The sequence below is a fragment of the Acomys minous genome (assembly GCF_964271855.1).
Source record: "Acomys minous genome assembly, chromosome: 12".
In the NCBI taxonomy this organism is placed as follows: domain Eukaryota; kingdom Metazoa; phylum Chordata; class Mammalia; order Rodentia; family Muridae; genus Acomys; species Acomys minous.
The window spans coordinates 87,281,366-87,293,006 of NC_140493.1; the positions used below are offsets into that span (position 1 = coordinate 87,281,366).

The 11,641-nt window shown below is 47.7% G+C and overlaps 1 protein-coding gene across 2 annotated transcripts in view; it reads right to left on the reverse strand.

Annotated features, from left to right (window-relative positions):
* Positions 1-7,918, reverse strand: part of SGCA (sarcoglycan alpha) — a 28,906-nt gene extending 20,988 nt beyond the window's left edge. Inside the window, exon 1 of one of the 2 annotated variants that reach the window (XM_084748992.1) lies at positions 7,596-7,918. In XM_084748992.1, the coding sequence (XP_084605118.1) occupies positions 7,596-7,836 (241 nt within the window). In that variant the 5' untranslated portion in view covers positions 7,837-7,918. The remainder of the gene's footprint in view (positions 1-7,595) is intronic. The other variant, XM_084748993.1, reaches the window with a different exon arrangement.
* Positions 7,919-11,641: the final 3,723 nt, after the last annotated feature.

Sequence of the window (11,641 nt, forward strand, 5' to 3'; positions counted from 1 at the left end):
CACACATATGTGTATAATTTTACAAAAAATAAAATAGTTGTAAAAGGATAAGGAAGATAAAAGAGACAATTGCTGGCATCTTTTATAGATGAATTATTTACAGAGAAAATCTAAGAGATTCAGGTATCTTTCACTGTCACCTTTTTTTTTTTTTTTGAGACAGGGTTTCTCTGTGTAGCCTTGGCTGTGCTGGACTCGCTTAGTAGACCAGGCTAGCCTCGAACTCACAGCCATCCACCTGCCTCTGCCTCCCGAGTGCTGGGATTAAAGGTGTGCACCACCCAGCAACCACCTTATTTTTTGAGACAAGGATCACTTGTTAAACATAAGAGCTTTGCTGTTATGGTTAGATGACTGGCCAGCAAGGCCCCTGGAACCTGCCTGTCCTCTGCCTGAGAGCATGCCACTATACCCGGCTTGCACATGAGCACTGGGGATCCAGTCCCAGACAAGGCCTTATGCTCACATGGCAAGTGCTTTACCCACTGAGCCTTGGCTAGGTTAATGGACAAAGATCAGCCTCCAAATACAAATTAAACAGAAAAATTCACTGATTCTACACATTAACAACCACTCATTAGAAATTTTACTCTCCTAGCCTGGTTGTGAACAGAGAAACCCTGTTTTGAAAAAACAAAACAAACAACAAACAAAAAAAAAAAAGGAGAGGAGGAGAAGAAGAAGAAGAAGAAGAAAAATAAAAAATACCCAGAGAGGTGGGGGAGCGAGAGAGGGAGATGGAGAGACAGACAGACAGGCAGGCAGACAGAGAGACAGACTGACTGACCAGAGAGATGTCACAGGGGTTAAGAGCACTCTCTGCTGTTATAGAGGATCTGGGTTTTGTTGCCAGCATCTATGTGGCAGCTCACAATCATCTACGGCTTCAGTTCCAAGGCCTCTGATGTCCTCTTCTGGCCTCTGAGGGCACTGGGCACACATGTGGTGCATATAAATACATGCAGACAGAACACTCATACACAAAACCCAATATTCTTTTGTGAAAAGTCAAGATAAGACATATGCAAATGTTACAAGATTTTCGTTGTTGTTTTGAGACAGGGCCTCTTCTCTCTGCATAGCTCTGGATGTTCTGGAACTCACCGCTCGGACCAGGCTGGCCTCAAACTCACAGAGATCTGCCTAGCTCTCTGCCTTCTGAGTGCTAGGACTAAAAGGCAAGGGCCACAACACCTAGCTTACAAGATATTTATGAATGACGCATTACACTATATTCTAAAAGGGATAAATGGAGAGATGCAGACACGGGGTCAGTTTAAGCTTGAGCGTTCTCACTGTCTTTCTTGATGACAGTTCTCTCCACATTTTTATCAGCTGATCCCGCGCATGCCCAATACAAATTTCAAGAGAAGCTTCAGCGTGAGACGGATTGTAAACCTCATACAGAACAGCAAAGGGCCAAGAGGGCGGTAGACCATTCTGAAGAAGAAAAAGTGGGCCTGTCCCAGAGAGACACCGAGACTTTCTTTGAAAGTGATAGTAATTAAAACAGTGTGGTATTGGTACCGCGTGGACAAGGAGATCAATAGAATAGAGTGCCCAGAAATGGAGCCAAGTGTATGTGGGGATTTGATTTATGATGGGGGTGGCACAGCAGCTCAGAGAGAGAGGGAGAGAGAGAGAGAGAGAGAGAGAGAGAGAGAGAGAGAGAGGGGTCTATTCAATAAAAAGTGTCAGGACAATTGGCTTTTCATATGAAACCTCTTTGCACCATCCATAAATATTAATTCCAGATGGATTAAAGATCTAAAGTGAAAAACAAAACTTTAAAATAATTAGGAGAAAATGTAGGCAATCTGACTGTAGGAAAACAGTTCTTACATAAGAGACACAGTTCAGAAAAGATTGATTTTTATTCTATTACTGACATTCCCCCCCTCCAAAGCCTTCTATTATAAAAATGACATTATGAACAAAGTGAAAAGACAAGCGACAGCCTGGGTGGCAATGTTGGGAATGCATAAAACAGATAGAGCATCAGTATTCAGAATATAGAAAGACCTCCCAGAAACCGACCCTCTCGATGCGGAAGCAGAAGGACCACAAATCCTAAGCCAGCCTTGGCTACACAGTGAGGCCTACTCTCAAAAAGCAGGGGTTCCGGGTGTAGCTCTGGGGTAGGACGCTTGCCTAACATGTGCCAAGTCAATCCCCAGCACTAAAAGTAATTTATTTTTTATTTTTTATTTTTTTTATTTTATTTTATTTTTTGAGACAGGGTCTCTGTGTTAGCCTTGCCTGTCCTGGACTCACTTTGTAGACCAGGCTGGCCTCGAACTCACAGCGATCCGCCTGCCTCTGCCTCCCGAGTGCTGGGAATAAAGGCGTGTGCCATCACCGCCCTGCTAAAAACTATGTCTTTAAAAAAAGAAAAAAAAAATTAAAAAAAAGCAAACATCTTGAGTGCATTCTAAATGGTACCATTTCTCTTTCTCCATCATAGAACCCTGACCTGAGTGAGTCAGGCTGTCTGTCAGGCTTTGGGGAAAGATGAGCCTTCATGAGCTGTGGTTGGTCAAATGACTTTGTTCCTCCGGCCAATGATTGGTTTAGGCACAGATAGGTATAGAATTCCAGTATCTGATTGGGGTAGAGAGGAGGCAGTGGATGTAGGAGGGACTCTAGGATGCAAAGCATCTACTATTTTCTTCTGCCTCTGGGTATCTCCACATTGCTGCCTGTGTGAAATACCTGGAGTTGGGGCAGCAATCTTGGAAATGTGGTGAGGGGGCCCTTTGGAAATCTATCTGGTGCTATCTCAGAAAACTGGGAACAGGGCTTCCTCAAGACCCAGCTATTCCACTCCTTGGAATATACCCAGAAGATGCTCCAGCACACAACAAGAAAATTTGCTCAACTGTGTTCATAGCAGCCTTATTCATAATAGCCAGAACATGGAAACCGCCTAAGTGTCCCTCAGTAGAAGAATGGATAAAGAAACTGTGGTACATATACACTATGCAATACTACTCAGCTATTAAAAACAAGGAATTTCCGAAATTTGTGGACAAATGGATTGAACTAGAAATGATCATAATGAGTGAGTTAACCCAGAAGCAGAAAGAGTCAAATGGTATATACTCATATCAGGACACTAGCCCAAGGGGCATGTCCCATGAAAGTCTTCACTTACCAGGAAAGTGGGACATAGGGGAGGACATCCTATTGGGACTTTAGGTGAGAGAAGCATGGGAGAATGGGGAAAATAGAAGGATCCAAAGGGTCCTAGAAACCTAAAAGAAGAACATTATGACAGGCGGATTTGGGCCCAGGGGTCCTGCTCAAACTATGGCACCAGCCAAGGACAATACGTGCAGTAAACATCGAACCTAGACCCAGGTCTAGCCAATGGACAGGACATTCTCTACAGTTGAGTGGAGAGTGGGGACTGACTTTCACACGAACTCTGGTGCCCCATATTTGACCATGTCCCCTTGATGGGGAGACCTGGTGGCACTCAGAGGAAGGAAAGCAGGCTACCAAGAAGAGGCTTGATACCCTATGATTATATACAGTGGGAGGAGGTCCCCCTAAGTCACAGTCATAGGGGAGGGAAGTAAGGGAAAAGCAGCAGGGAGGGATGAATGGGAGGATACAAGGGATGGGATAACAATTGAGATGTAATATGAATGAATTAATAAAAAGGAAGCAAAAAAAAGAGGCATCCCCTTAACTGTTAACAAGTGAGTGCCAGTTACCCTCCTGAAAGGAACCTGGAAAAGAAAGAGGGAAGAACCTGCATCCTGACGTCTCAGTTGAGTCTCTGAATAAACCAACTCTAGGGTTTCTTCCTTCCTGTTTGTTTGGGGTTTGTTGTTGTTTTATGTTTATTTTATTTTATTTTTAAGATTTTTATTTATTATGTATACAGTGCTCTGTCTATATGTAACCCTGCAGGCCAGAAGAGGGCATCAGATCACATTATAGATGGTTCTGAGCCACCATGTGATTGCTGGGAATTGAACTCAGGACCTCTGGAAGAGCAGTCAGTGCTCTTAACCTCTGAGCCATCTCTCCAGCCCCTGTTGTTTTATTTTTGATACAGGATCTCACTGTGTAGCTCTAGCTGTCCTGGAACTCACTATGAAGACCAGGCTGACCCCAAACTCATAGAGATCCTCCTGCCTCTGCCTCCTGAGTGTCTGGGATTAAAATCATGTGCCACCACCTCCAGGCTTCAAAGATTTCTTTGTTTGTTTTTCTGCTTTCTGGTTTTTTTTTTTTTTTTTTTTTTTGTCTTTTGACACAGGGTTTCTCTGTGTAGACTTTGCTGTCCTGGACTCGCTCTGTAGAGCAGGCTGGCCTCGAACTCACAGCCATCCGCCTGCCTCTGCCTCCCGAGTGCTGGGATTAAAGGCGTGCGCCACCACGCCCGGCTCTGCTTTCTGCTTTTTGAGACAGGGTTTCTCTGTGTAGCCTTGGCTGTTCTGGACTCACTTTGTAGACCAGGCTGGCCTCGAACTCACAGCGATCCGCCTGCCTCTGCCTCCCGAGTGCTGGGATTAAAGGTGTGCGCCACCACACCCCCTTGCATGGTTTTTTTTATAGCGTTCATCCAAAGCAACTATAGTATAGCTAAGGATATCGACTGAAGCGGTTTGTCCAGAGAAAACCCAGATGGACAATGAGCCCAGTAAATGTGCTTTACCTCAATCAAGGCATGTGCATTACAGTGAGCACGGTGTCACATGCAGCAGCCTGGCAAAGAAGTCCCGGGTGGGAATGTAGCCCTGTGGTAAAGCACCTACCTGGGCTTGATGCCCAACACTGCAAAACAACAGGTGAAAACTCCCAACAGAGAGGTTGGCTCAGTTAATGGATTACTTCCCTTGTAAGCATAAAGACCTGAGTTCAATCCCCAGGGCTCCCATTTTTGTTTAAAGCAGGAGTGTGGGGGGGGGGGGGAGGTTAGCATGGTGGCACATGCTTGTAATCCAAAACTGGGGGAGGTGGAGACTTCTTGGGAATTCACTGACCAGTGAGTTAGTCCAGCCTAAGTGATGAGCTTCAGGCCCTTGAGAGACCCTATCTCAGAAGCAGACAGCCTTGGCAGCGGTAGCGCTGAGCGCGTCCTCTGGCCTCTATGTGAGTACACACACCCATCATGTGCTCACACATACAAATAAAAGAAAGGGTAGCAGGTGGGCATGGGGATACACCCCTTTAATCGCAGTCCAGGAGGAAAGTGGAGGCACAGCACTGTGAATTTTTGGCAAACCTAGTCTAGATAGTTCCAAGTAAGCCAGGGCTACACAGTGAGCTCTTGTCTTAAAAACAAGTATAGCAGATGTTGGCAAGAGTTGCTGGTAAGGAGGCTGGAGAGATGGCTCAGCGGTTAAGAGGACCGACTGCTCTTCCAAAGGACCCGGGTTCAATTCCCAGCAGCCACCTGGCTGCTCACGACTGTCTGTAACTCCAGGATTTGACACCCTCACAGAGGCAAAACATCAATGTACATTAAAATAAAAATAAATAAATGATTAAAAAAAAAAAAGAGTCTCTAGTAAGAGGACTCTCCGGCTATAGAGAACATCTTGGCAGTTACAGCCAAGGTCAAAGTTCATCACCCAAGACCTGACTTTCTTCTTCTAGATAGACATCCTGAATGGGTTCAGCTAAAATCCCAGGATGTTCATGGCAACCCTGCTTAGAGCAGAAAAAACAAAAACAAAAACAAAAAACAAAACAAAACAAAACAAAAAACCCAGATGCAACCCAACCGCTGTCAGTAGCTGAGTTTTGGCAATGACTACATTGTGGCTTATTCACGTGACAGAATGATAAACAGAAATTAAAATGAACCAACCACAGCCATGAGTACACATTGGGACCCACTGTCAAAAATCTTGGGTGGTGAAGGTACAAATGACGCATACAGTTACTGCTATTGTTACATGGGCTGTAACAGCTCCACTGTTTCATGAATATGTAAATGCATGGGAAAGAGGTGAAAGTATGGGCTGACACCTACCACAATTTATGGAAAGCCCAGCAAAACAAGCCAGTCACCAAAGGACAAATTCTGTACGATGCTTACATAAGGTACCTAGAGGACTCAAGTTCACACAAGTAGAGTGGTGGTGGTTGCCAGGGACAGCAGCGGGAGGGAACAGGGAGTCACTGCGCTTGGAGATGGTTTCCACTGGAGAAGATGGGTGGAAAACGCGTTTGCAGTTGGGTGTTGGATTTGGTGGGGTTGTTTTGCTTTGTTTGAAACAAGAGACCCTTACTGGCCTGGAGCTAGCTGGCCTCCCCAGCCCTGGGATCACAGCATGGGACACCACATGTGCCTTAATTTTCACTTAGGTTCTAGGGATGGGATTCAGGTCCTCAGGCTGGCACCCCAAGTACCTTTACTCACTGAGTCATCTCCCCAGCCCCCCCAAATTAATATTTATATGGATAAACTCGAAGCAAAAAAATGACCCAATACTGGCATTCGTAAGTTCTGCTTTGATGCAGCTCTGAACTCTCCTTATTTTCTATGGGGAAAAAAAATCAAACTAAAAGTTAAATAAATAAAAAGAAAAAAATATTAGAAAATTGAATTCCTTGAAGAATTGCCCCCACAGTAACAAGATCGCTTATAGGTTTCCATTCTCTACCTGGCTCTCTAGGCTACTTGAAGACTGTACCTGTGGCCCGGTCCATGGGAGCCCAGCAGAGCCTGGTGGAGCCAGTCAGGCAGGAGATGATGGGCAGAGGCCTATGGGAGAAGGTGACTCTGAAAGCTGTCTCTTCCTCCCACAAGGTTCAAAAAGCAGATGAAAAATAGTAGCCATCAAAAACTTAGAAATGTGAGCTCTTAGCCGTTGGAGCAGGCAATAGAAACTTTTTGCATTTGCTGATAACAAATATATCGCCCAATCTTTCTTGTTGCTTCTTTTCCTTTGACCTCCCTGCATGTCTCTAGATCTCCCATGGCTACAACGGCCTTGTTGCAAAATACATATTTACAGGCTCCTCTAAGCCCAGCTAAATATAGGCTTTCCTTTAAAGCAACTGAGGATCTGGAGAAATCTTTGCTGTGTCCTATCCCCCCTTCCCCTACTTCCCCAAAACACACACACACACACACACACACACACACTCATGCCTCCCTAGTCTCTAAGAAGCACATGAACTTTACAAGGTGCGCTAGGGTACAGTGTTGAGACTGATGAGAAGAAAGCCAGCAGCCAGGGAAAATAAAATAAAAATTAAAATGACATTAGCAATCTCCCAGCTGGGGGAAGAAGGACCTCACAGTTGCTCTTCCTGCAGTGCAAGGAGACACTTGAGGCAGGAATAAAAGACCTTTCGGGAAGTTCAGAAGGAAGGTCACCTTCAAACAATGATCTTAGAGCAGGGCTGCAGCTAAGAGATATAACTTAACCTAGCATGTTGAGGCCCTGGGACCAATCTCTACCACAGCAACCAGAAATGCTTCAGAGAGATGTGGAGGAGCCATGGGCAGAAATGCTTATACACCAGAATTGCACATAATGGCCCCTGAAAAGCAGCAGAGGCTTCTGTTCTCTTATGAAAATAGACTCAAGAGCTGTAGACACCGGTGCTCATTCTCAGCCACATACCTGCCCACACTCTCGCATGTGCAGCCCCCAAGACATGCTCCGAGACACGTGCAGTCGGTCGGTGACAGCCTACACTCCGAGCTCGCACCTCGGCAACTCCTCGAGGTTGATGTATTGTCTCCAAGCTTACAAGTGAAGAACGCTGGCAAAGTGGAGCTTGGAAGCGGCAGCTTGGGGGTAGGGAGGAGGTCCTAAACAAAAATGGTCTGACTTGAAAGCCCTGTTCTATTCTGTGCCACATGGGAAATAGGAGTCACCCAGGGCCATCCATAGTCAGAAGACTTCAGACATTCAGGTTGAGCGTGTTAGGAACCGAGGGATCAGAAATAACTAGCCCAAGGTCATGGAGCAAGTGGGAGGGCCTAGGACTCCGTTCAGACCTGTGGAGCCTTAGCTAGGTCTCTGAAACTGTACAGGCCACTGCTCACACCTTCCTAGTCCTTGTGACTAGGTTACCCAAGGCCCTCTAACGCCCTGAGGCACTGCCAAGCCGAGGCTGAGCTCTCCTCTTTGGAAGGGTGGGTACACCAGCATACCCTCCTTGGATCCCAGAAGTAGTTCAAAGGCCCCGGCCAACTAAGGAAGAGGTACCAGGGTGAGCATTATTGACTAACCATAGAACAGCCAAAGGGCAGGGTCTGGATCAGCTTCTTCTCTGATGACAGTGGCTGGGGGTTGGGGTGGGGTGATGGAATGGAAACTACTTTCAGAAGAGCCCAGGACTGGGGAGAGCAGCCAGCCTTGGCACCCAGCCCATGCCTGAGCCCAGGGTGCTGAAGGCTGGGGGACTTATCACACATCGGACTCTCCCTGCCCATCTTCATCACCATCTTTGCTGTTACACCTGGCATTTAAAGCCAGCAAGCCTCCAGGCATGTCGTCAAAGAGCGCCTTCCCCAGAGGGCCCCCATCAGACGGAGTGTGAGAAAACAAGAGCTTGGCCAGGAGTGAGGGAGGATTATCACTGCCCCCGCTGCAGTTTCTACCACTTAGGCATTGCTGGGAAAGTTCTTCCTTCTTCTACAGCTGGTCATTGCATGGCAGCTGCTGGGCACTCTCCCAGGCCTCAGTTTATCCCCCTCAGAGCACAAAAGTGATACATGACTTCTGCAAGGTCACACAGACAGCTAAGACCTTGAACTACGCCACACCAGTCTCTATACAGGACAAAGGAATGGAAGGAATGTCTATTTTTTTTTTTTTTGGAGACAGGGTTTCTCTGTGTAGCCTTGACTATCCTGGACTTGCTTTGTAGACCAGGCTAGCCTCGACCTCACAGCGATCTTACTGCCTCTGCCTCTCGAGTGCTGGGATTAAAGGTGTGCGCCACCACCCCCCCTCTGAATGTCTATCTTAAGACCACCAGGATCTCTGCGAGTTCGAGGCCAGCCTGGTCTACAAAGTGACTCCAGGACAGTCAAGGCTACACAGAGAAACCTTGTCTCAAAAAACCAAAAAAAAAAAAAAAAAAAAAAAAAAAGACCACCAGGTACACTGGCTACTATGTCAAAGTTCTTTTCTCCACACAGGACCCCCGGGAAGACCAAAAGTTTTCAATTATCCCTGGGGATGCTAAACTGGAGGGACTAGGTGAACATTATGGCCTGAGGAATGAAAGTTTACCTCAGACAGGTAGGGACAGGATGGAGGAGGTGACACCCCGTGCCCCACCCATCTCTTAGGCAGATTGTTTAGCGCCTGACTCCAAGGAAAGGGTGATGGTAAAATAGTTATCACTCACTCCCCTAACGCTTCTCCAGAAATTCCAGCTTCGTAGATGCACAGCCATCTAGAAGTGCATGAAATAATAATTTCTACTCATTCCCTTTACTCTCTCACATCCCAGAACCCTTAAAGGAGTTTTATCCTGAGAAACCACTGGACAAGGAGACCTGAGGGTACCTCTAAGTCCAGTTCATCGTAAATTTCTGCCAAAGGATGTTGGGGGTGGGGGGTGGGGAGAAACTAACAGCCGGTTCTCAACTCCTCCTCCCTCCTGGCCAGGAGTGTAGGCACAGACCCCTTGGGCTGGGACCAGTTAAGATGACTCACCACAAAGGGTGTGGGAGATTCTGGGCAGAACACCCAGGGGCCTGGGCCCTCCCCCAATCCACACTGGAGCTCTAAGAACACTGCTGAATTCCCAACTGGCAATGAGGTGAACAGAAGGGCATTGCCCAACCATCACAGTGGGAGCTGGGGATATAGCACCGTTGTTAGAATGCTTGCCTAGCATTAGAGCCTGGGGAAGCAAGCGCACAAGCCTGTGAGTCCAGCACTCAGGAGGTGGAGGTACTTGGATTAGAAAAGTTCAAGGTCATCCTTGGCTACGTGGCTAGTTCAAAGCCAGCACAGATCCTTTCTCAAAATAAAATAAAATAAAACAAAATAAATCAACCAACCAACCAACCAACCAACCGCCACAGTCGGGTGAGGGTGGAGGGCTCAAGCTCCAGACTTGAATTTGGAAACAAGTTCTAAAGCTTGTTCAGGAAAAGAGGGCTTCTAAGATGGGTCAGAAGGCGAGGAGGCCCCTGGATGGCTTCTTGACCCCGGAGAGGTCCCCAAGTGCAGAACTGGGGTAGGGGGCATCTGAAAGCCTGAGGTCTAGGTTCATCTGCAGCTCCGGATGAGAGCCAAAAATCTTCCCTCTCTTGGCAGGCTACTCTAGGGAGCCAGTCCAGTGGTTCTTGGCTCCTCCCCATCTCAATCTTCAGGGTTCCCAGGCGGTTTCCCCAAGCCCCATCCCCCCCCATGCACTGAGCTCTTTTGCACGTGCTATGGGTTAGTGTCCCACAAAAACCCACACACCGAGAATGGAAGGGTAGGAGGGGTCCCTCCACCAGCTCAGCCAGGCCAACCCAGAGAGAGTGGGAAAACGGGAAGAGGAGGAAGAGGATGGAGGGGAGGAGGGCGGGGGAGGAGGCAGAGGCCGCAGGAAGGCCTGAGATGCAGGAAGCAGCTGGGGAGATGGGGGGGGGGGGGGAGAGGCTTTGTGCCTGAGTTGTTCCCTGGGTCCTAGTGTCCACACGATTCATCAAATGCTGGGATCTACGGACTGAAGCGACACATCTAGACCTTACTATTGGATGGATCCTCTCTGCTAGCTTCCTGGCTACCCGGGGAGGATAAAAGGGGCAACACCAGGCCCCTTGCTGTGTATGTGAGGAATGAAGGAGCTCTAAAGAAGCTGACTTTTCAAGAGGGATTTGTAGGGGACACACACACACACAACACACACACACACAACACACACACACACAACACACACACACACAACACACACACACACACACACACACGAGAGAGAGAGAGAGAGAGAGAGACAGACAGACAGACAGACAGACAGACAGACAGACAGACAGAGACAGACACAGAGAGACAGACACAGAGAGACAAAGAGAGACAGAGACCCAAGGTAGAACTTTGGCCCTAGGCCACTAGAATCGTTCCTTCCAACCTCCCCCAATTCCTTCCCAACCCTTCCTGTTTGAGAGAGAGAGGTCTCTGGCAGATTATGAAGGCCAGGATACCACACCCCTCTCCCCAAGCCTGGAAAAAGAGTGGGCAGGTGAAGAACATCTTAAGACTTCAAAGGCAAAAGGCAGCTTTGGTAATCTGCCATTTGGGTGATGTGTGCCCACCCCCACCCCCCACCCCCGTCCTTCCTCACCTCCCCCCTCCCACACCCCCCCCAATCCCTTTCTTCGTAGCACCACAGGACCGTAAGTATTGCTGGGCCAAAGTTTTACATCCTGAAATGTGCAGAAAAATTCCCTTTGGGGAGTTGTTAAAATGCAGAATCCCAGGTCCTGCCTCTGAAATTCCCCTCCACCCAAGTTTGGGAGGAAGCCAGAACTGTGTTGCTTTGACCTAGCACCCAACGGCTTTGATGCTGATAGCCCTGAACGCTCCTTTAAGGACCTGTAAGAAAATGATTCGGGCCACAGAACCCTACAGTTTGTGGGAGAAGGCTAGCTTGGCTCCCCGCCCCCAGGGTTAAATGAGGGTACGCCTATGAGGGTTATGAAAGGCTGCCGAGTTTT